Source organism: Pogona vitticeps, chromosome 3 (assembly GCF_051106095.1).
Source record: "Pogona vitticeps strain Pit_001003342236 chromosome 3, PviZW2.1, whole genome shotgun sequence".
NCBI lineage: Eukaryota > Metazoa > Chordata > Lepidosauria > Squamata > Agamidae > Pogona > Pogona vitticeps.
In genome coordinates, this window is record NC_135785.1 from 17,256,948 (window position 1) to 17,282,971 (window position 26,024).

At 41.4% G+C, this 26,024-nt stretch overlaps 1 protein-coding gene across 1 annotated transcript in view; it reads left to right on the plus strand.

Annotated features, from left to right (window-relative positions):
- The window catches only part of SLC7A14 (solute carrier family 7 member 14), a 64,102-nt gene extending 39,955 nt beyond the window's left edge, over nucleotides 1–24,147 (plus strand). Inside the window, exons 4-8 of the mRNA XM_020793819.3 lie at nucleotides 232–449; nucleotides 7,628–7,774; nucleotides 11,900–12,108; nucleotides 15,137–16,014; nucleotides 16,875–24,147. Of these exons, the coding sequence (XP_020649478.2) occupies nucleotides 232–449; nucleotides 7,628–7,774; nucleotides 11,900–12,108; nucleotides 15,137–16,014; nucleotides 16,875–17,194 (1,772 nt within the window). The 3' untranslated portion in view covers nucleotides 17,195–24,147. The remainder of the gene's footprint in view (nucleotides 1–231; nucleotides 450–7,627; nucleotides 7,775–11,899; nucleotides 12,109–15,136; nucleotides 16,015–16,874) is intronic.
- The last annotated feature ends 1,877 nt before the right edge of the window (nucleotides 24,148–26,024 follow it).

Consider the following 26,024-nt stretch of genomic DNA (forward strand, 5'->3'; position numbering starts at 1 on the left):
GGTTTGAGCCCACACTTGGGTCACACTTAGGGCAGACCCATTGAAATGAGCTGCAGAAGTAAGTTGCAACCAAATTAAGTCCCACTAGATGTAAGTGAACAAAAGATGATGAAGATTGCTCAGCGCATGTCTAAGGTGACTTTCTCAAACTGATGTTTTTCTATAAAGCCATTTATTTGGCTTCTGTCTAGTTGTTCAAGATTCCACGTAATTTCTCTTTTCTTATCACAGGTAAAGGAGAAGAGTCTTATCCAGACCTGCTGGCTTTGGTTATTGCAGTGGTTGTAACCATTATCGTCGCTTTGGGTGTGAAGAACTCTGTAGGATTTAACAATGTTCTCAATGTGATCAATCTAGTCGTGTGGGTCTTCATCATGATTGCAGGACTCTTCTATGTCAATGGGGAAAACTGGGCTGAAGGACAGTTCCTGCCCTTTGGATGGTCAGGGGTGAGTATCTTACATTAGGTATGCATAGAAAATAGAATGGAATCTATTGCTAAATATCCGATCGATGTGAAGGAAATGACATGGCTTTCTCACTCCTTGCAGTCTTACAATACGTAAGAAGCTTCACACATACAGGAACGTTACAAAATTACTTTGTCTGTGTGGTAGAGATCTTTGGAGGGTGGGGCTTGTGCCCCACCACTACAAATGCAGCTCTTCATACCTTCTGATAAGCGTCGGAATAGGACTTAAGAGTGGATTCTTTTGTGAAAAGACCTTTGAGCTTCGGTCTCCTACTCATCACAAATTCTGTTCCTCACTCTATTCTTTATTCTATTCCTTTATTCTTAATTTATGTCTGCCTACGCATGCTGATATTTCTCACTAAACCTCTGTTTGAGACACTTTAGGATCTCAGAACAAATCAACTCTGAAATGTGTTCCCTGATACAAACATACGGTGTTGCCATTAGTAGCAACACTGCCATGAGAAAATTTAAAATCATGGTCTCACCAGCATTCCTCTTTTTTTCTTTACCAACTGAACAGAGTGTGCACTCTTCCATATAAATATTCTTTTTCCTGTATTCTCTGGCTTTTCCCCCCAAGAAGCTCAAGATTGTGTCGACAGCTCTCCTCCTATCCACTTTTCCCTTTACCTTCCCCTCAAATGGCATTGGATTCCAAAGCTCACCATTTCTAAATAGGATGGAAATGTCAGGGATTAGGGCACTTGTAGTCCAGCAACACCTCTGCTCTACGGCAGGGAGGTAAATCTTCAGTTTTCTTGGATTTACTACAAGAAACAATAAAAATGAAAGTATTGCAAATAACACAAATTGTACAAAACTGTGATAGCTGCTTCTTTCTTATTTATGTTTTTTTTAATAGGCTGCCTTTCTCCTGATAAGGGAACCCAAGGCAGCGCACAATATTAAAAAGAATATAATTATAAACATAATAAGTTAAACATTAAAAAATAAACTATATGCTAACTAAAATATAATTAAAAGATTTAAAGCAAGTAAACATTGAAAACTATATTAACTTTAAAATGGCATTCAGGGACTCAATTATGATCATTGAAAGCCTGCCTGAAGAGATGGGTCTTCAGCTCTCAGCAGAAGGTTAAAGAGAGAGCCGGCCTGACCTTCGAGGGAGACCATTCTATAACATGAGGCTGCCACGGAGAAGGCCCTCTCTTGTGTCTCCATCAGTCATGCCTGCAATGGAATCAAGAGGAGGGCCTCTGATGATCTTAAACACCAAGAAGGCTCATATGGAGAAATACTTCAGGTAGCCTGGACCCACACTGTATAGGGCTTTATAGGTAATGATAAGTACTTTGAAATGAGCCCTAAAACAGTCCAGTAGCGAGTGCTGTTATCTTTACAGGTGCATTACAAGCTCTTTATGGATTCGTAGGAACTGGAAGCTCTGGACAGATTGTTTGTATCTTTTGATAACCCAGTCCTTTTTTCGTGGCTGCATGTGCTTTGTTTTACAAAGGAAAGGGACACTTGTTTTACCCAAAAACATTTTGTTCAAATTATGGACATGTTGATTGTGGGGAAGAAGTAACTCTTCGTCCCACTATCATACAGGAGGAAAATCTCACAGGCTTTGAAAATTCTTCAAGTCAAGATAGCTCAAATCTGCAAAAATGCAGAATCTAGTAAGTACCGTATTTTTCGCTCCATAAGACGCACCTTTCCATAAGACGCACCAAATTTTTAGGAGAAGAAAACAGGAAAAAAATAATCTGCTTTCTTCTCCTAAAATTTGGTGAGCCTTATGGAGAGGTCCATCTTATGGAACACACCCTAGGGTTCTAGGGTCCTAGGGTGTGTTCCAGGACGCTTTGGAGACTCCCCCTGCCCCCCCGGGGGCCAGAGGGGGTGAAATCGCCACCTTCTGGGGCTCTTCTGAAGCTTCCCAAGACTCAGAAGAGCCCCCAAAGGTGGCGATTTCGCCCCCTCTGGCCCCCAGGGGAGGCAGGGTCAGTCTCCAAAGGGTCCTAGGGTGTGTTCCAGGACCCTTTGGAGACTCACCCTGCCTCCCCCGGGGGCCAGAGGGGACAGAATCGCCACCTTTTGGGGCTCTTCTGAAGCTTCCCAAGCTTCAGAAGAGCCCCCAAAGGTGGCGATTTCACCCCCTCTGGCCCCCAGGGGAGGCAGGGTCAGTCTCCAAAGGGTCCTAGGGTGTGTTCCAGGACCCTTTGGAGACTCACCCTGCCTCCCCCGGGGGGGGGCAGAGGGGGCAAAATCATCACTTTTGGGGGCTCTTTTCAGGCTTGGGAAGCTTCAGAAGAGCCCCAAAAGGTGGCGATTTCACCCCCACAGGCCCAATGGGGGTGGGGGGAGCGTCGTAAGGATCCTGGAAGGCTCCCTCGGACCCTTGCCACACTGCCCCCACCCCCCATGGGTGCAGGGGGGTAAAATCGCCAGCTTCCAGGACCTTTTGAGAGGCTTGAAAGGTCCTGGAAGGTCGCTATTTCGCCAGAAGCTAGCTGGCGATTTCCCCCCCTGCACCCGTGGGGGGGTGGGGACAGCGTGGCAAGGGTCCGAGGGAGCCTTCCAGGAGCCTTGCCACGCTGCCCCCACCCCCCCACCGGTGCAGGGGGGGAATCGGCAGCTTCCAGGACCTTTTGAGAGGCTTTCAAGCCTCTCAAAAGGTCTTGGAAGGTCGCTATTTTGCTCCCATTGGCCCCGTCGGGGGTGGGGGAGTGTCGCAAGGGTCCTGGAAGGCTCCCACGGACCCTTGCGATGCTGCCCCCCACGGGGCCAGTGGGGGCGAAGTCACCACCTTCGCTCCATAAGACGCACAGACTTTCTACCCCTCTTTTTTTGGGGGGGAAGTGCGTCTTATGGTGCAAAAAATACAGTATTCTTCACAACTGGGCAATAGAACATGAATACTTTCCTTTTCGAATGGTTTTGGAGTTTCCAACAATTGCCCAGTCAATTTACGTAATCATAAAGTCTCTATTAAATGTTTTGTCTTTGATTTCAAAGAAAATATTTCCTAGATGTCTGACTTACATCTTCTTGAAAATAAATTTTGAACATCTAAAGAGATTTATTGGCTGAAATTCTGTTGTGCAACCACAGTGGGAATGACATCAGCAGCAGAGGAAACGTGCTGCTGATGAAAGTCTTCGTTTTGGCGATTTTGGGGTGCATATGGCTTCATTGCCTTGTATATGAGGTGCACACACCCCAAAGTCATTGAAGAAAGTCTGCAAACCACGTTTCCGTTGCACAGATAAGAGCTGCACAAGAGGGGGTTAGCTAGTCTTTAATCAGATGTTCTCTTTTATTGGTCTTTCCAAATTAACACTGCCCTCAAAAGAAAAAAACAAACAAAACAAAAAATTAGGGAGAAAACATGCACCTCCAGTTAGGAGCTGAAAAGTATCCAACACAGAATTGCCCAATGGAGTGAAATTAACAGTGCATCAACACAATTATCACACTCCCTGGAGAAATGACATCTTAACAAGCTCATTACAATTGATCCCATAAGCAATGCATAATAAAATGCACAACACCAAAAGGCAGATGAGTGTTTTGCCAAGTGTAGCCAGTGTAACAAAGGTGCTTCCAAATCATAGTGAAATTGTCTTACTTCCTTTACATAATATGATGGTAGCCCAGACTATGCTTAATCTCATTTGTATTCCTCCTCGTATTTTCTCACAACTTCTTCCATCTTCTGTCTTGCCATAGAAAATTTTAAGGAGGAAAAGCCAGCAGCAGAAGGGAATGGTAAACCACTTCTGTGTATTCACTATCTGGAAAACCCTGAAAGGGGTCAACCACTTTAGTAAAAACTACTAGGTTTTAGAGCAGATTGGTTCACACTGATCACATGATGTAGTGGGAAATGCCAATCAGCCTAGAACCCCTCTCAATTTATAGTTTTTACCCTCTAGCCAGAGGGCTCCTACTTTAAAAAAAATGAATCCTTTTGGAATACTATAGTTCAGTTGTGTGCTTGCTTGAACTGATGTGAAAGAACTCTGGTTCATAAGCAGAGTCTTGGCTGCAGTACTGCAATTTAACCACTCTGCCATGAGGCTTTCACAGTTGCTACATTTACCATCTGTTGGGAGAGCATTTGTCTTTACTAGACATTTGCAAGAACCTTTAAAACTGTCTGGGTATTCTTCCTGAATGGCTTGTTTCTCATAAAACATTCAGCCAAAACAGTAACTAACTGGTTTGTTCTCTATCTCCTGCTCTACAAGAACTGGAAACTTTTATTTTAATGACATCCTGGAATACAAGCCAATCTTAAAATCTTTTTTAAAACTGCCCAAGCGGATAATATGGCAACTCTACTTTCAAAATACAATGATGCCTTGCAAGATGAAATTAATTCGTTCCACGAGTCATGATGTATTGCAAAAATTTCGTCTTGCGAAGCGCGGTACTAACGGTTGTGTGATTTAAAACAAACAAAAATTCATCTTGCAAGTCACACAAAAAATCGCAAAAGACTTTCGTCTTGCAAGTTTCTCGTGTACAAAAGACTAGTCCTTGGGCACTACACTTCCCCTTATTTCAAAATGTGAGCAGTTAGTTCAAACCAGTATTGCTGTTATTTTCATTTGAATCTTCCTAAATATAATACCAGAATGTGGGGGGAAATGCATGGGTCAGGATATGCAGTACTGTACTTCAGAAAGGAACAATTTTCTCCTCTAAAATCCATCCCCCAAACTCTAGGACGGGTGGGTTTTTACAGTGCCTGTATGTTCCTGCATGGGAGTAATAGAGTACCTGGAAAGATGGAGGTAATTTAGGTTGAGATAATAGCGCAAAGGGTGCAAAGACCCTCCAGCCCCATGGCCGTGACCCACTACAAGGCTTTCCCTTCTCAATTTGCTGCTGTATTTTCAAGTGTGTGCATTTTAATGCATGAGATTGAAACACAGATCTCTCACTATCTCATGTAGTTGTGACCTGAATAAGCGCTACCCAAGTTCTTCTTGTTCCCGGCTACTTATTGTTCTCCTTCAGCAACAAAAGAGTTTTTTTAAACAAATAGAGAACATTCTTTCTGCTCTAAATGACCTTGACCCAGAGTTTTATTCTGTTTGGAGAAAGGAGCACAGTGTACATAAAAATAAACATGTACGTACTATGATATGCGCTAGTATAAACTCTCAAACAGTGTAACCCCCTGCATGCCCACTCAGACGTAAACACTGTTACATTTGGAGAGGCTTATTTCTAGATTAAGGGACCGCAGGATCACAGTTGCAGTGGGTCCCAACGATTCCAGCAGAAGAGATTTTAGCATGTTTAAATTTCATCGCTGAAATGAAGTTCCTGGGAGCTGCCTGTGCCTCTTTTTCAGATGAATAAGCTTCATGTGCTCTAGAGCTTCAGAAAATTACATTTTAGATTTAAGACTCTCAAAAGCCCCCAGAAATCCTCAGCCAAGCTGGCTGGCAAGGGGATTCAGAGAACTGTAGTCCAAATGTAAATTTTCCAAGCTCTGCAAAGTAAACATGGTTCTGTAAGATGATGGTGAGGTTTAATTTTTCAAAATGCACTCAGCAAGCCTTTAAAGCAATGTTACTAAAGCTCCAGTAGCAATTCTCTTCTGAAGTGGGTCACAAGCAAGCAGAGAATGCACAGATACATGGCTTGGCTGTTTGTCAGGAAAGAGCACGGCCTTAAACTGCTTGCTTCGTACTCTTCCTAATGCTGCCAACATAGTGTTTATTTTATATATTCTAGCTGAAAAGCTCAACTGGGATTTTGAACAGACTTGGATTTCCTGCTGTATAAAGAGAAACCAGTTTTTATCCAAGGACGGGCAGAGAGACGTTAATATCCACAATGTTTGGTTGGATTTGTGCTGCTCATCTCTTGCGCGTTAGCTCTGGAAAATACGGCAGTGTAGAAAAGACTCTCAATAACCCCAAGAGGCTGGGTTGTTGTTGTTGTTTTCTTTTAAAATTGGCTTGGTGACAGAAAAGCAAAGAGATGCAAATAGCATTCTGTAGAGTGTAAGGAGTGATTCAGTTCCTTTCGAATTTGATTTTTCAGTTTTGTTGCAAAGAAGAAACAACTTCTTCTTGTGCTGCTCCTTCCCTCAGCAATTGATAAGAATTTCAGTTAGTTTGGGGACTTTTTGGTATTTACATTATTTTTCTTCCACCCCCCCAACCCTGCTGCCTAAATAGGATGAAAAGATATTGAGAAGTAAACCACTCAGGTGCAATAAGGAGTGAAACTGATTCCCCTAAACTTTGGAAAAATTACATTTTTTGCATTGGAACTCCGATATTAAGGTAGCCATCTGACTGGGGCATTATGAATAATAAATTTTTGCAAGCTTTAGATTCTCCCATCTACATAGAAGGAGAAGCTGAAGGAGGAGGATGAAGACCAAAGTATTTTCAGCCAGCCTCCTGAAAAGTCCAGCAAAATGTTTGCTATCTTCAGCCACTAGCTGAAAGTAACAGAAGAGATTCAAAGTTTGCTGGCAGGGGCTTCAGAGATTAGATTTGGGAAGGATGAACAGGCAACCTCCAGGAGTCAGGATTTGGTCCCTCTGTCATCTGGATTAAGTTTACAAACTGGGGGTAATCCCTCTTCTCCTCTACAAGCAGAAAATAGCAGAGCTCACAGGTCTGAAGTACCTTCTTGATCAATAGTGATGTTGGTATCGGTCAAGGCGGAAAGAGTTGTTCATGGGAAACCTGGTACTAAATCATTCGTAGATGCTGAAAGAGCTAAAAGCATGTTTTTGTTGGGGAGAGATTATTCAGGCAGACTTTCATGTTTGACAAATCTTGCCTTCACACTTTCCCAACATCAGGGTCTTTTCCAGGGAGTCTTCTCTTCTCATGGGATGGTCAAAGTATTGGAGCCTCAATTCTAATATTATACCTTGACTATATTTCTAAAAATACAAAAGACAAAGTACTTCCTTGGCCACTCAGAATTGATAAGAGGATAACATAAACCCAGGAAATTCCTACCTAAAAGACTCTAAAATTGACTCTTTAAAAGGTAATGCTTGGGAGTTTCTAGCTGCTAATTATTACACCTAAATAACTGAGGTATCATGTCATGTTACACTTAAAAAGCAATTTGCAACTACTCATTATATTACTTGCTATTGCTTGATAATACCATATTCTTTTAAATTTCTTTCAGGTGCTACAAGGCGCAGCCACCTGTTTCTATGCCTTCATTGGATTTGACATCATTGCTACCACTGGAGAAGAAGCAAAGAGCCCCAACACGTCCATACCTTACGCCATCACGGCTTCACTGGTCACATGCCTGACAGCCTATGTGTCTGTAAGTCACACATTTTAAATCTATGTGTTTGTGCCATCTAGTTACAGCCACTGTAGCAGGGCTTCCGATGTATGTGAGATATGTAAGGAGCAGTTTCACCAGTGCCACCCACCAGTTAATTTCCATATTCAATGGATTTGAACCCAGATCCCCTGAGTTATAATGTGACCTCTGGGCATTGCACTACACTCATTCTCATGCATAGTATCATATTCATTTTAGAGGAAGGTTTAATGTAGTGGTAGAGGTATTCAGCACATTCTCAGCTCAAATCTATTGTATCTCTCCGTTCCCTTCTCACCTCATGCCCTGCATTAGGAGGAGAGTAACCCTGACACAGGGTCATCATGCAGATTATTAGCTAGCATATGCGAAGTGCCTAAAATGCCTTTTATATCAAAGAGGATTTGGAAAAACCTGATTATATACAAACTCGGCCAGTATGTGTAGCAAGCAACACATTTCCTTTAAAAAAAAGATATCATAGGTATTCATGGGATGGAGGGTGGACATACCGCTTGTGGCCAACTTAGCTGCCAGCCACACTTCTGTTCAGGCACAGTCACTCTCAAAGACTAGACATGCTGGCTGGGATATACTGGGAGATGTAATTCAAAAAGGATCTTTGCAATCTCTGGTTCGTCCACATAAGTCCCATGGCACAGTGGATAAACTGCAGTCCTGCAGTCAAGGCTCTGCTCACAACCTGAGTTTGATCCTGGCGGGTTTAGGTAGTTGGCTCAAGGTTGACTCCTCAGCCTTCCATCCTTTCAAGGTCAGTAAAATGAGTTCCCCAATTTGCTGGGGGCAAAGTGATGTTTACATAATTATGTTGTGAGCCAAACAGAGAGTGCTTCAGTACTATGGGTTTAAGTCAAAACAATAGCATCAAGAGCAACAACAACAACATAAGGGAGAATTCTAATCAGTTCCTTCACACACAATCATTTGCACATAATCTGCCAGAAAAGAAACATATGCAGAAGGAGTATATATTGCAGTCTGCTGAGAACAATTTCAGTTCATCCCTGTTCTGGGAGAGAAAGGCAGAAGGACATTTGGTATAACCAGACCCCATGACTAAGAGGCTGTTTGTAATACATTAAAACCTATGTTCAGATTATAGGTCAGCATGGCAGCACAGGGCTTAAGCCTGAACACACAAGATAGATAGTGGAATTGTTAAGTTACTTATAGACATTTTTCTGTATAGTTGGTAGATGTTATAGAATGGCTGATTCCTAGACTGTAGGTTCATGGGGTACTTGACAGAGATAGGGACTTGAGTCATGGGACTTCTTGTCAAGTTGGACTTAAGTTGCACGCGTGACTTGACTCGGACTCGGCTCTTCCCCCCCCCCAATGACTTGGACTCAATTTATAACCCAGAACCCACCCACTACTCCATTTTTTTCTGGTGAAAAATGTTATTTTAATAGGGGCTTGGGGCTCAAGACTTGCTATCTATCTATCTATCTATCTATCTATCTATCTATCTATCTATCTATCTATCTATCTATCTATCTATCTATCTATCTATCTATCTATCTATCTATCTATCTATCTATCTATCTATCTATCTATCTATCTATCTATCTATCTATCTATCTATCTATCTATCTATCTATCTATGATTTGATTTGATTTGATTTGATTTGATTTGATTTGATTTGATTTGATTTGATTTATACCCCGTCTATCTGGACTACCAGACCACTCTAGGCGGCTATCAAATTCTTGGACTGAGACTCAGAGACTTGCCAACATCCTTGGTACTTGAGGCTAGAAATAGATGTTAGAGATAGCCCATGACTGGAACAGGGAGATTCTTAACTAATGTGAGCATCTGAACTCCTCTCGACTCCAGAAATATGCAGAATAGCATAGGGTTCCTTTGAAAATTGATTTCTCAAGCACGGAAAGACTCTCTCAGTCAGTAACCTGCAACATAAACATACTGTCAGCACGCTATCTCTAATATCTGTTTGTGGCCTTAATCTCATTTGTTATCAGCATAATGGAGTTTGGGTGCCATGAAACGGCAGCAATCTGTTGGTTATTTAATTTATTCTTGTTGAATTTTGACTAAAAAGGATTTAAAAGGTGGTTGGTGGGATTTTCTGCCTCAGATGCCAAAATAACTAGAACCGTTTTGGGCACTGTACAAATATCTTGACTGGGGTGAAGATATCATCATTTCAGGCAGCAAAATGGTTGACAAACTGAGGTGAGCTTGCTATTTGTAATGTCTTCTCTGTGTCTGTTATTCACTCAGATTCTTCTCCACTCCCCACCTTACATACACACACACAGTATTATTCACACACAGTACACACAGTTCACAACCCCCATTCACATACTACTCCTACGCACAAACATTCATACATAAGTCCTAACAGTCAGCCACTGTTGTGACACTACTGCTTCTTTGGTTCTCTGCACTCCCCTCCAACAACCCCATCTCTCTCGTCATTGTTTTTTTTTTTAATCTGAACTATTGGAATATTCATAAACATTCCACAATTCTCAGCAGCTAAGCCAATGACCAGAGAGCATTTGATTCAGTCAAAGGAATTGAGGAGGCAGCCTATAGCTATTTCATTTTTTAGTTTTCCTTTGTTTCACTTCCATGCATGTTAATTCAGAAGTGAATCAATTAAATGGGCTTACTCCAAAGAAGTTTGTATAGGTTTCCTTTGTTTCACTTTGGAGGGGAGGGGGACAAAAGCCACACTGTTTTTATCTGAAAGTGTACATAATTAGAGTTTCTTTTTTAAAAATGCATGCCTCGTTATACCAACTTAGCCCTCCATTTTTCTTTGTTTGGATTTTGCCTACAAATCCAATTAACCCTGTCTAGCATAGTCAGTGATGATGAATTATGGAAATTCCTGTAAAAAAAAAATCTGAAATGTCACAGCCCACCCCTGCCTTTTTCTGAAGTGCCCTATGCTTCACTTCTATGCATGTCAATTCAGAAGTGAATAAACCCCAGTAAATTAAACAAGCTTACTCACAAAGAAGTTTGTATAGGCTGGGACACCAGTATTTTACTTGCTTTTCATTTTGCAAACAGGTATTAGATACATGAGGTGTTGCCTTCTACCAAGTCATGTGGCCTAAGTGTGTCTACCTTAAATGTCAATAACAATGTACCATAGAAAATATCAGCATATTTCCTACACTGTGGCTGCCTTGCATTGGCTGCCCATTCATTTCCGCATTGATTTCAAAGTGTTAATGATGACATATAAAGCCCTAAATGGTTTAAGACCTCGATATCTAGCAGAAAGCCTCCTCCCACCTAGATCTACCCGAATCACTCGTTCTACCCAGGAAGGGCGGCTGAGGGGCCTAATGTCGAGGGAGGCCCAGAGAGAAAGAACAAGAAACCGGGCCTCCTTGGCAGTGGCCCCTCGCCTTTGGAATAGTCTGCCCCCAGAGTCTGGCTCCCTCGCTGGGTGTTTTTAAGAGCAAACTTAAGACCTGGCTCTTTAGGCAGGCCTTCCCTCCCATCATCACTTGAATACTTTTTTCCCATCCTGAACCATATTATTACTGTTGTTGTTTTTATTTTCTTATATGTTTTTATTCTATCTAGTATTGTTAGCCGTCCAGAGTAGACTTTGGTCTAGCTGGGCGGGGTATTATAAATAAATAAATAAATAAATAAATAAATAAATACATGCATACATACATACATACATACATACATACATACATACCATACCATACCATACCATACCATACCATACCATACCATACCATACCATACCCCGAAGAGCCAATGAATATTTAGAATGTTCTCCTTGTGAAATGGATATTTAATTCAACATTTCATTCTGTTTCCATATGTCTGATCATGTGGAATGGTCCACATAGGTTTACATTAAAATATAATAAGTCTCTTAAGGCGCCACATGATTTGTTTTGTTTCTTTGAATTTTGCCTGATATGCTTAGATTAACACAGCTATCTCCTCCAAAGCTACATCCCAGAAGATGCTTTTTCTGGGGCCTTTTGAACTTCTCAAAGGCAAGCACATTAACAAGCCCTCAGCGTTGCAAAGCAAGTACTATGTTACTTCTAACCATTATGTTGCTTTCCTGCCCCCTTTTGTAACAGGTGAGCATTATTTTAACTCTGATGGTGCCGTACAATGACATTGATACTGAATCACCCCTGATGGAAATGTTTGCAGCTCATGGATTCTATGCTGCTAAATTCATCGTTGCCATTGGATCTGTCGCCGGTTTGACCGTGAGCTTGCTGGGCTCCCTTTTTCCCATGCCCCGTGTTATTTACGCTATGGCTGGAGATGGGCTTCTCTTCAGGTAAATGCCATGTAACTAGAGGTAGAGAAAAGGCACTGAAAGACCTGACCAATGTGTTGCTGCTGTCCTTGTTGCTATCAGTTGAAAAGGCCTTCCAGATCAGTTTTAATACATTTTTGTAGGAACGTTGGTATCAGCATAGGGAGGCTTATACAGTGGTGCCTCGCTTAACGATTGCCCCGCATTATGACAAAATCACTGTACTACGATCTTTTTGTGATCGCAATTACAATGGTCTAAATAGGTTTTTTTCGTTTTGCGATGATCGGTTCCCTGCTTCAGGAACTGATTCTTTGCAAAACAATGTTTTTTAACAGCTGATCGGCAGTTTCAAAATGGATGGTGAGTTTTTACCCCATTGGAACGCATTGAACAGGTTTCAATGCATTTCAATGGGGTTTTTATTTCATTTTACGATGTTTTCGCTTAACAGCAATTTTCTTGGAACAGATTATCGTTATTAAGCGAGGCACCACTGTATTAAAGGCCAAAGGAGAAAAGATCTTATCTTGAAGCATCTTCTATTAAATGTATCATCCATCCAAAGTGTGGCTTAAAGATAATTTGCTGTTTTTTACTCAATGATTAATTGTTTCTGTGTCTTAAAGTATTTAACATCCTTTAAATGTTTTAATGTACTCAAATTGTGTTACCTCTTTTAATGAAATGGATACTCTGCTTTGAGATTGGTTGACATAGGGCAGGTTAGAAGTAGGTGAGTAGGTAGGTAAAGAACTGTCCAAAAGGAAAGCAGGGATTGGCCTTGACATTGTCCATCAATATGTACATCGTTTAGATAAAATTCAACAGCAAAATGCTGTGTAGTTCTTTGTGCAAAATCCCTAAGAAAAAGGGGGTGATATTTTTATCAGGTTGCTAAAGTTTCATACATAGCCTAGCTTTCAAGTCCTATAGGACTGAATCTTTATTAAGCTGGTCATTGCAGAACTTGAAGGTGGTATGGAGGACAGAAGATGTATTGTGCCCAGATGTTGAGGCCAACATTTCATGATTTAACTTAGGTTCTAAAATGGAGGTTGCAATCAGGTAGAAACAGCTTGAGTATCAGGTTTCACCTCAGGAGATGTAGATTCTATTATCTGTCCCCGTCTGCATAGGCAAATGTCTGCCTTCCCCATCACTTTATATTGAAGTATGTGTGTTCCCTTTTGGTGGGAAAAGAGACATCCAGAAAAACAGCAATCCCCATATCAGAAAAGTTGAACATTAAATTTAGTTTGCACATTAGGCAAAGAGAGTGTCAACTGCAGATAAATTAACTAATGGCTAGAGGAAGATTTGTCCTCAGTTTGGTTGCAGTCCTTCCTGAGCTGTAGTAGATCTCCTGATTCTAGCTGCAGAGACTGCCCTGGCTGGAAGATTATGGTAGCCGAACAAAAAAGAGGGGATTTGTGCCGTCCTTGTGCAAAAACCAGAATTCAGAATGGCTGATACTGTACATTGATTAGACCATTAATGAGCTAGCTTTTGAATCCTGCAGGACTCTTTATCATTGCTAAAGTTATTTCATAATTCCTGGTTATGAATTTGTTTCTTTATTATCTGCTCAGTATTTAGGCATAACTCTGAAGCATTGATCAGCCATTTGGTTGAATAAGAACCTGATGCCTCTTATGTCACTGCATCCCAAATTAAGCTTATTGTACATTTTGCCAGAGTTGTGAAATTCTTGAAGATAAGACAATGTGCAGTTTGGCATAATTAAAAATTTAATTAATGGTGCAGAAGCAAACACTTCAGGTGCTTCATTAGCAAAACAATTGAGCTTTGTTTAGGGGTTTTATCCAGGTAAGACAATAGAAATAGGAAACAATTTCAGTATTGTGTCTGAACTGGTAGATAAGTCACGTAGTCCCAATTTTTCCAACTGTGGTAAAATGTAATCCTAAATAAATTATAGTAATTAGTTCTTTATTTGCATTTGTACATAAAAATGAGCACATACAAATTTTATGCAGATCTGTGTCTTCCTTTCTCCTCATTTTTGGTAGACGTAAGTGGCCATCCTAGAGGAGTACATGGAAGCAAAAGGACTAAGTGTCCATTTGGACAACCATCCATGGCCTCAGATATGCTTTATGAAGTCTTAGACAAATGTCATGGTTCCACACCCTTCCACACCCCATCTCCTCCAACTGTGTATACAGTTTTGGTGCAATAATTCTGGTTTGCATTAGTCCATAGCTGCCACTGCATGTAAACTGGTAAACTATGATTCAATGTCATTTAACTCACCAGGGTACTAAACCAGGATTTGATCCTAGTTTATAATCCATAATTAACCACAAATAAGACAGAGTTTCCCAAGACTTCATAAATATGATTTGTAATACCATGGTCAAATGTCAATTGCCTACTTCTACAAGAACATACAAAAGTTAATTATGGTTTAGTAAGGAGAGTTGCTCTTCAGTGTAGGAACACAGATCTTTGATTTTTTTTTATGAATGTTGAAAGGCTTATGAGCTGGGGAAGGGAAGAGAAGAATTTCACCCAAACGTCCCTCAAAAGCTACTCTAAGCAACAGTTATATATAGGTGCCCCAATCACCTGTCTAGCTGGGAACTGGGATTGCATTTCCTTGTCAGGAAAAAAAAAATCTGTTTCAACTCCTTTCCTCTGTCACATAAAGCAGTAGTTCCCAACCTTGGGTCCCCAGATGTTCTTGAACTACAGCTCCCAGAAAACCTGGTCAGCAAAGCCAGTGGTGAAGGCTTCTGGGAGCTGTGGTCCAAGAACATCTGAGGACCTAAGGTTGGGAACCACTGACATAGAGCAAAGGAAAGGACTTCAGTGGGACAGAGTAGTACAGGGAAGGGACATTTGCTCCCCGTCCCAATTGTTCTTTTTGAAGTTTGGGGGGAGGGGTCCAACTGTGATTTTTCTTCCGCAGTGAGACTTCAGGGTTTCCTGTTTGAATTATGTTATACTCCACACAACTGTGGAATTAGATTAGCATCCCATGAAAATGTATAGCCACTTGTAATTTTCGTTGTTTCTCCTCTAGATTCTTATCCCACGTAAGTTCTTATACCGAGACTCCTGTGGTGGCTTGCATTGTGTCGGGATTTCTTGCAGCACTACTCTCCTTGCTGGTGAGCCTGAGGGACCTGATAGAAATGATGTCCATCGGCACTCTGCTTGCGTACACTTTAGTCTCTGTGTGTGTCTTGCTTCTCCGGTATCAGCCAGAAAGTGACATTGATGGCTTTGTCAAATTTCTCTCTGAAGAGCATACTAAGAAGAAGGAAGGGATTTTGGCCGACTGTGAGAAGGAAGCTTGTTCTCCAGTGAGTGAAGGGGAAGAGTTTGCAGGCCCGCCCACCAACACATGTGGGGCAAAAAACCTTCCGTCTTTGGGTGACAACGAGATGCTCATTGGCAAATCAGATAAAGCGGCCTACAATGTCAACCACCCCAACTACGGTACAGTTGACATGACTTCAGGAATAGAGGCAGAGGAGTCTGAAAACATTTACCTCATCAAGCTGAAGAAACTTATAGGCCCACGATACTACACTATGAGGATCCATTTAGGACTGCCTGGGAAAATGGACCGCCCCACTGCAGCTACAGGCCAGACTGTCACCACCTGTGTCCTCCTGCTATTTGTTCTTATGTTCATCTTTTGCTCTTTCATTATTTTTGGCATGGACTATCTTTACGACCACAGCTGGTGGGCCATTCTTCTCGTGGTCTTGATGATCCTACTGATTGTCGTATTGGTATTTGTCATTCTTCAACAGCCAGAGAACCCCAAAAAGCTCCCTTATATGGCACCTTGCTTGCCTTTTGTCCCAGCCTTTGCTATGCTTGTTAACATCTATCTCATGTTGAAACTCTCAAAGATCACCTGGATCCGGTTTGCTGTTTGGTGTTTTGTGGGTAAGTCCTAAATATGCAGTGTGAAGATTTCGAAGCAGTAGGAGAACATCTAAAGGACGTTAGAGCACTTACTGTGGAGGGGAGACCTCCACAAAACCCTAGACAACAACATAGTTGAATATAAACACATGTTTAGAGCCAAATCTAGTTGTGAGTCATAGTTGGAGAAGACCCACTGAATGAATGGGGCTTATTAAGTTTTACAGTTATGTCAGTTCCATTAATTCAGTGGGTCTACTCTAGTCAGAATGGACAATTGGATGTAGCTGTTTATTTTAAGCAGTTTCCTTAGAGCTGCATGCGATCCCTCACTACTGCTCTGCTTGCTATCCTTGTCTTATTTTCAAATCCAGGTTCAGTATTGTCCTGGAAAGAAAGGAATCAAAGGGCATAAGAATTTATGTAAATTTGCCTCACTGTCTTATTTTCTGTGCTTGTTTTCTTTTTTTCCCCCCATAGTAATGAGATGTATTTTTTGTTATTAAATCCTGCCTGGGCAGTGTGCCAGTGAAAAGCCTACAGATGCAAAACTAAGGAACAGTGAAAGCACACTGCACATTGTAATTCTTTTGGATTTTTCCTTCTCTTCCTTTCTTTGCAGTTCAAAAGTCTAGTAAATAAAAAATATTTTAGAAAAAGAGCTTTCAGGGGATGATGGTACAAGAACAAGATAATCAGGATGATTTTGAACTACTCTGTGACCTGCATATTCCACATGTGAATTATCGATAATGTTCTACTCAACTCCTGTAATATACCTGTTGAGACCTGAACCGTTTTGTGTTGAATTGCATAGAATGCAACTTTAAGTCTTAGTGCAGTAAGAGATGTTACCAGCTGAATTATCCTGTTTCCTGTAGGGTTGCTGATTTATTTTGGCTATGGCATATGGAACAGCACACTGGAGATCACTGCTCGGGAAGAAGCCCTGCATCAGAGCACATACCAACGCTATGATGTTGACGTTGATCCCTTCTCAGTTGAAGATGGCTTCACCTATGCTGAGAGTGAAAACTACCAGGACTGGGATCATGCCGATGACAAAGGTTTTTCTTACCAGCAGATGTCAGAAACAAAGGAAAGCAGTCGGACAAGTGGCAAATCCAAAAGCAAAGGCAAACACAAACAGAACTCGGATGCGCTGATTTCAAATGATGAGTTAGACTACTCACCAGAGTAGATGCAACAGAAACACCACTGATCCACCCTTTGTCACTAAGTTAACCCGTGGGCTAAAATTCAAAACACTGGCTTCTTTTGGCACTCATTCCAAACCCAGCCTGGCTGTCAAGATTCTGTTTCCAGTAACCACGTCACTCACTCTTTCACTCGCTTTCTGTTCTTCAGGATAGTTCTTATTTTGGTGCTCATCTTGAATCAACAGAAAGTCACACTAAAGGAAATAAACCACGTCTCTTATGCTTACCCCACCCATCACCAGTTATACCACTCTTTCACTGATTGCTTCCAGGAGCTCATCCCCTGCCCCTTTGGATAGGCTTGTTTGGCTTGCAGAGTTTTGGGTTGTCCAGGGAACCCAACATGCAAGCCATGCCCTGCTGCAGGATTCTTCAGTAAATCAGATAACAATTCATTTCCACTAGCAAGGAAAGTGCTGTGTTCATTGTGCTTTCCCAAAGACAACACTCGCTGGTGCCCTTACTGGTAACTATTAGATTACTTGGAGAAGACACGGGTTTTTGATTGGGCAGGAGTACTTTTATAAAATTTAAAGTGACTAGTTAGGTAGATCTATTTAAAATGGAGCCATAACATTTTCCCCTCAGGATATTCCAGAGGTAAAAGATATGTCATGGTCGTGCAGGCCAGCATTCCCATTATCATCAGTGTACAATTAACCCACCTTTTAATTAGCAAAACATCTGAGACCTTTGGCACAGTTGGCTTTCCCTTTGGCTTTTGTTTTCATGTTGTCTTCTTCTGTAGTAATTCTGTCACATTAACCAACCTCTTCCTTAAATTATGGTGCAAAATCATATTACTTGAACAGAATATGAAGTATCAACGAGTTGGAATTTGTGTCTTGGTAAGGTTTCATTTCCCAGATTTTCCATTTCAATTACTTCCCCAAATTCTATGATTTCAGTTTTTAGGACCACAAACATTTAGCGGACATGACCTTTGGCTCAATTTGATTTTAGAAGCTAAAAATTAGAATTTAGAAATAACTTTTTAGAACTAAAAGCAAAGTGTGCTGTGTATTTACTGCCCCATAGCAAGCACTTAAAGCATCCTCTGGACAGTTTAAAATTTAATTATGCAGTTTACACATTGCCCACCCCCAATGAGCTGGGCACTCAGTTTACTCACCTCGGAATGATGGAAGGCTGAATTGTCCTTGAGCTGGTTGGCTACATGAGTCCGCTGGGATCAAACTCAGGTTGTGAGTAGAGTCTGGTCTGCAGTACTGCAGTTTAACGACTGCACCATGAGGCTTTGCCCATCACTAATTTCTTTTTTGAGTAACAATACTGTTAAGCTTCAGGCACAACTGATACTGGCCAGAATCCTGTTTCCGTTTATGTAAGGTGTGCAAACTTTTCATGGCTATTTGTGTCTAACTGATGAGGTGCCAAAGCATATCTTAGCTGCAGGTCCAGTCACATGCCTGATTGTGTGACTAAAATATTCCCTGGGACCTTGACATTAAACTGTTGCAAGTTATATAACCATACACAATTACGAACATCAATAATATTCTGGCCACTCATTATTTGTTTGTGCTCATTTATGGATAAAAAGTGCAAGAGGGTGTTTTTTCCCCTGCTTTTAAATGGAAAACAAAGGTTCCACATCATGCAGACCGAAACAGTTCCCCGGCTGCTTTTCTGACAGAAATCATTGTTACTATACCTGTAGCTTTTGCAAGAAGTATGGGAGGCTTCCTGCATTTTTCCTGGAGTGATTAAAGAGCTTTTTCAATGCTCAGGTGGAGAAGCTGCAGATAGATACTGCACTGCTCAGGATATCTTAAGGATATCCTTGTTTTACAGTAAAAAGTAGAAAATAACAGGCATGACTCTGGCCATCTTCCATACACAAGAGAGGTGCTATCCTGTCACCTAATGGACAATGTAATGGATAGGCTGTTTTGGACATATGAGTAAAAACAGACTGAATCGGGAGTATTTTTGCATTTCTAAGTCGACCAAGGAAAAGATTAAAGAGCTCGGAGGCACTCACAGAGCAAAATATCATTCCCCCCACCCAATCTCTCACGTTAAAACTGCCATGTGTGCGGTTAAAAATATTTGAATTTTTACAATGGCAGAATTACAAGCTGGGAAAGGAGACAAGAAGCTAAGGGAGAGGTTGAATTGGCACTGCTATAGAAAGAGAGTAGTGTACACGCTTCACCCTAGAAGGGAATCTTCCTTGCCTTTCCTGCCACAAACTCTGTCGAGAGAGGTATTTCTGCATTGATCAACATCCTGCACCCTAGCAACACAGAACCATAGGAGGAGGAGCCTGCAGCCCCAATAATTTTAAATACAGAGAAAAGGAGGAAGAGGGAAAGGTGAAAGAGACAGTGCAGAAAGTTATAGAAGGTTTCCTTCACCTTTCTTTTTCAGCAGAAATCTATTTCCCCCCCCCTTGAAAATACGTATCCGCTATGCGGATGGATAGCAGAAGAAAGGGCTGAAGAGGGAAGAAGGTGAGGTAAAATTTGAGACGGTGTGAAGGAAACACAGACTCCTTGCATTGCTCTGTTAAGAAGGACTCAAGCAGGACAATGCCCATTGGACTTTTCAAGCTCCTTCCTTACTCTCATCCCTGTGGCTGGCTTAGAAAGCTGGTCTGCTCACTGGCAAGAGCAAGGTTTTCTCCTGCCAGCTAGAAAAAAAGGAGGGGGGAAATAAATAAAACTGAACACCAAGCTCTGCAGACTGCCATGGCCAGAAGCCCTTGTGTCCTATGTGCACCTAAACAATCCCCCCCTCCAAACCAACCAACCAAACAAAAACCCTCTAGGTCCTGATGCTGTTGCACCATTTGTTATTAGCCTTGCTTTTTGCTTTTTTGAAGCAATGTCCCCAAAAGGTCGCAAACTACACCCTTATTCAGACAGGGACTGGATTAGGAGTCCAATGCACATCCTAATAATGGGTAATGCAGCAAAGTTACTTCTACAATGAATAGTGCTAATTCTTCAGCAAGCAATGTTCTTCACTAGGGGTGATGAGTGGGGTAAAGCTATATCATGCATTTAGTAAATGTCAAGGAATCGTCAAAAACATTTCTACGGGCCATTTTTTGCATTAAAATGTTTTTTACCCATCTTCCCCCAAAATGGTGGTGTTGGGGGGTTGTCCCACCGTATGAAATGGCCCAGGCCTCTTCTAAGCAATTGGAAGAGCTGGCATGGAAGGGGTCTCATGCAGAACCGAAACTAGTCACAGGCCATTTACTTGCTCATCACTATACAGGTAGTTATCTGTGTGCTGCTAAACATGGGGATGGGAGAACCTACCATTCTCCACAGGTTCCATCAGTTGAAGCCAGCCTTGCTAATGATCACGAAAGACAGACATTGTAAACCAAGAAATCCAGAGGGCTGCAGATCCCCTGTCAATGCTTCAAAAATAGAAGGCCTAACTCCAAATGAACTCAAAGATGCCTTCACAGCATTAAATGCTGAGTTCATACCTCTGGGTGACATTCAGGGCCTTTCAGTCTATGGTATGTAAAGAAATGTTGATACATCAGACAGAATACAGAAATAGAGTGTTTCTTGGAGCCATTTTCTAATATAAAACAACACTGCCCTTCATAAACAATCAAAATGTATTTTATTTATAGAATCATTCATGGCCAAGGAGTTCTGTTTAAACAGTCCATTGGTAGAAACAGAAAATTATCTTATCTGGAACGGGCCCCCTAAGGGGTTGTTCAGTGGCAGCCATGGGATCAAGAAGAAGAGAGGTGGTGGTCTTGGCAGATGCTCACCTAAAGCAAATACTATGAAGAATTTATCAGAAGAAACATTTCCTAAGGAGTGAGGAAGGGCTCTGGGATATGTGCCATTTGTTCTCTTTCTCTGCCAAGCTTCTCCCTCATGGCAAGAGGCTTCCAGTGAGTCTCCACTTCCCAAACAGTCTGTCTACTTTGGCCCAGGGTTTACAGTAGGGATGGGGAGGAATCTGTGTATTTCTTCTTCCCCCCTCCCCCCCCCGGTATGGTCAATGAAGATGATGGGAAGTGTCAACTAGAACATCTAAAGAACCATAGGCTTCCAACTTCTTAGAAAACAAAAGGCCCTGTTTAAGTCACATTGGAATGAGAAACAAAATCCTAATACTGTACTCTGAGAAGTTGTTCTAAATGTGGTATTTTCAAAACAATCAACATTTTGCTTGGCTATCTGTTTCCTTACCAATTTCATCTCTCCCGATTTAAAAAAAATCACCACTTTTAAGTATTTAGAACTGCTAAACGAATTGAGTATGCAAAGAAACTATGGCCCAGTTAACATTTTTCCTCTTCTCTATACCAGTTGAATATATCTGTTCTTGTTTTGAATGTTCCTGTTATAATGTAAGTGAGTGAAAACAAAGGCAAAGTGAAAATAAGCACTGGAAATGTTATGTAGAACATCATGGAATCAAAAAGCGCTAATGCAGTAGTTGGAAATACTATTTTTTTCCAGCTCATCCATGCTAACTATTCCAGGTATTATTGTCATCGGCCATGCTGGTAGGTCCATTCTGGAAGTTGTGGTCCAAAAACATAACTTTTCCAGACTCTGAACAAATGTGATAACATTTTTCCAAAGTTCATCCAGGCAAATAGCAATTGGTTGCTCACAGTGGTGAGGTGCCAGAGGAAATCTGTAGAAGGGGAGACTCAAATTACACTTCTTGTTGGAACAAAGAAGCAACAGCCAAGTACAGCCAAGGGCATTGGAAACCTGTTTCACTGTTTTCACTGCTCTTCAGATGCTAATAATCAGGGTAGCTTTTATATAATTGGCGAGAGACTTGTAAAGTTGAGGTCAGTTCTCTCTTCTCTGATCCCAGAATGACGGAAGTGCACCTGAAATATGGACTCAAGTCACAATAAAATATCGGGGGGGGGGGGGGGCTCAGTTTCCTACTGATTTGGTTTGTCCCTTTAACCATAAAAACCACTTAGGTATTTTTTAAAAAATTGGATTAAGAATAAAACATTGATTAAACATATCATTCAGACAATTTTAGAACACAGAAACACAACAATGAAAGATGGAACCATATTCAAATCAATTATACCCCCTTTAGATGCCAAAGGAGAAAATGGTCTTAGCCTGATGCAAAAAGAGCCATCGAGAGAGGGCGAACCCAGCTTCTATCATCATGGTGTTCCAGAAAACAGGAATGGCCACTGGGATTCCCAGCCAAACTATATATGCCATTAACTGAATAGCTGCAATTAACAAATATATTTTCAAGATCAGTTTTGGTGAATCCTAAACCAAGTTGAAATGTGGGCATGGTGGGTTTTAGCCCCCTCACCATGGTATAGTTTCAATGAACTCACCCTTTCCTAAGTTTCTGTTAGGTCTAGGGCAGAAGCTTCTCTTGGTACACGTGGAAATCTCAACAATGAATAGCAGACATGGTGTATGTGTGGAGAATCTTTCATTTCAATTATGACTGGTGAGAAAAGAAGAGAAGATAGCCCGTCCCCCACCCCCATTGTCCCATTCCTGGTCAGAGGCCCTATAGCTGTTAATTAACACTTTTAAACTAAGCGAGTTGGTTGTAATCATGCAATCGTAATCATGCAACTTGGCTGTCCAGTCATCAGTGCTTGATGGCAATATCAACAACTCACCTGAGTCCAGGTAACCTTTGCTGGATAGAGTCTGTCTCTAAGGCATCATCTGGCTTTTTGCAAAAGCTGTGTCATTTCAACATGCACACTACAAGGCATAGAAAATGGTATTTTCTGGCAGGCTGTGGTTTTGTGTTCACTTCTTGCTTTTTGTTTTGTCTTGCTTAGAGTTTGTTCGGAATTCAAGAAATTCTGCTAATTCTAACATTCAGCAGAACTGAGTATTTGTAATGTGCTCATTATCAAGGAATGACCTGATAGTGTTATTGGACCCATTTCTCAACAAATTCCCTAAATTACTAATTGTCTGCATGCTTGGTCTCTGCTTGGTGGTGTGGTTACAGGGGTGTCCTCACAAAAGTCTGCATTTCAAAGAACCACTTGACATTGTAAATACAATACCTCGACCATTATTGGTAACTGTGAGCTGGTTCACACACGTGTGTTCATCATTGATGACTGTGACATCAAATGATGGCTTCCAACGTGCTAAGGAGCCACAACAGATCAAATGGCACAGATAGAACTTCCATGTCACCTCATGTTGTCTCAAGTGTAATGCTTTGCACACGTCAAGCTGCTGAATGATTATATGATGAAAATTCATGTGATAAATCCGTGCACATTCGCATTGGTCCTTGGGAGATGAATGGCCCTTGAGAGGTTTCAGGGGACTTGTTTTACCATATGCCATCTCAAGGAAAGGCAGAGGGGTGTGTGCATGCTTTTTGCACATTCTGAGTAGCTCCTTTTGGGAGGTGGATTGTAGGTCCTTGAGAATTGCTTATGGAGCTCCACGATAAATCGCACTCTGGAAAAGGTGGCCACTACAATTATTTAACTACAAGTCCTGCACTTAAGCTTTGTTGCTGCAAAAGACTGTCACTGTGTGTTTAACAATGGCATTTGTGTTCAACCTTCAAATTGTAAATTATCTTTCCTGCTTTGATTTCCTTTCGTTTCTGGATTGTCTTACTTGCAGTTGGTTTTTTTGTTTTTTGTTTTGTAGATGGCATTCTCAGCTGGTATGAAATTGACGTATATGTTTAAAACAATTGTTTTCAAAACACCAGATTGTTCTCTAAGTTATTTATGTATTTATCTGCCTATCTATTTATTTATTTTTGTGATTCCTGAACCCCATTGGTGCACTATGCAATGGGATTTTTGTGGTGTATCATGATGAAAGTTTATGCAGATATCTTAATGGAGTGACCTATATTTTGAGAATGGTTGTGTCGTTGACAATTATAAACAATATATAAATATACTGACTTACCAAGACTCTTGGGAAAGAAATCTAAATTTACCAAATGTGTATATTTTAATAGATGCATAAAGCTTCATTGTGTGCCTTTATATTTACAGAAATAAGAATAAAAATGGGGTTTATAAAGAAAGTCACAGGAAAGAAAACTTAACTGAATAGCTTTTAAATGGAATTTTAAACCAAAAAGAGAAGTGGGGAGGGGAGGGGCTCTCAGTCTCTGTACTGATATATACAAATATTTGTTAAATTTACCATTATTTGAAGGTCTGATATTTTTGATGCTGAAGTGAATTAAATATAAACAAATTTTGCCTTAAAGAACTTGGAAAAAAATCCTTTGTAGAGGAAGAATTGAAACTAGCTGACTTTGGTATCTACTTGCATTGTTGCGGGGCGAAGGGGGGGTACTTATTAATTTGCACAATAAAAGTTGGAAAAAGTGACTGCAGATTCAGTTTAGGGCACCTCTGTCATTCCTGCTTTTGGTTTTCTTCCTTTCTTTCAACTCACTAAACATACATTCGATATATGGTACTCTGGCTATCATAGTACCCCATTCCCAAAGAATCTTAGCTTGTGACCCTGGCTGTCAATATCTAAGCAAAGGAGTCCTCAGCTGAAACACTGTGGGAATCGTAAAGACAAATTGGTATTATTTTAATGTGAGCTTTCATGTACAAGTCCACTTCCTCAGACATAAGAGTGGGACAGCAGGGCAGCTATGTATACTTTTATATCTTGCCACAAAACAAAGAGGCTGTTTGTTTCGTAGGCACAAGCTGTTGACAGTGTGGCATTTCACACCTGGCAATGACCATGAAGACCCTTGCTGATATTCAGATCCCCTCCCAGGAAGCACTGTTCTCTAAACAATGACAATGATTGGTGGCTAAATTAACCCCAGGCTATAGATAACTATAGAAACAAACATTCTGTATCCTATGTCTGATTAAGAGGAATTTGTCCATGAAAGCTCACATTAAATGATATAAAAGTTAGTCTTTAAGGTGCCACCATGTTTTTGTCCTTTTTTACTTTTTATTTCTATTGTGCTTTTACCTATAATGATTGCACAGACTAACACAACTGCAGCTATTACTATAGAAATAAATAGCCTCTCAGCCTTAGGTCTGAGGGAGTGGACTTCCATGAAAGGTAAAGGTAAAGGTTCCCCTTGACATTTAGTCCAGTCGTGTCTGACTCTAGGGGGCGGTGCTCATCCCCGCCTCCAAGACGTAGAGCCAGAGTTTGTCCGAAAACAGTTTTTGTGGTCACGTGGCCAGTGCGACTAGACATGGAATTCCATTACCTTTCCCCACCATGGTGGTACATATTTATCTACTTGCATTTTTACATGCTTTCGAATTGCTAGGTTGGCAGGAGCTGGGACAAGCGATGGGAGCTCACTCCGTCATGTGGATTCTATCTTGCGCCACCATGTCTCTGGACTTCCATGAAAACTCACAGCAAAATATGGTACAGTGGGCCCTCGACTTACAAGCGGCCCTAGTTGTGAACGTTTCAGGTTACGAACCCGATCTCATCGCAAGTAGCAGACCCTACTTGCAAACCCAGATCGAGTTACGAACCCAAAAGGAAGGGAGAAAGGGCAGGAAATTCAAATTTCCTGCCCTTCCTCCCTGCCTTTGGAGCTTTCAAAAGGCTTCCTCCGACATTGGAGGAAGCCCTTTGAAACCTCAGAAGCCAAAAAAGAGGCAGCCCCAGCAGCATCGGGTGCAAGGAGGGAGCCATTTTCCCCCCGGCCACCCGGCTTGCTTTTCCAAATGAGAAGCAAGCTGGGCTTCCGGGGAGAAATTGGCTCCGTCCTTTCACCCGATGCTGAGTCCCCTTCGCGCTGGCTGAGCTCACCCTGGCGCGAAGGGGACTCAGCATCGGGTGAAAGGAC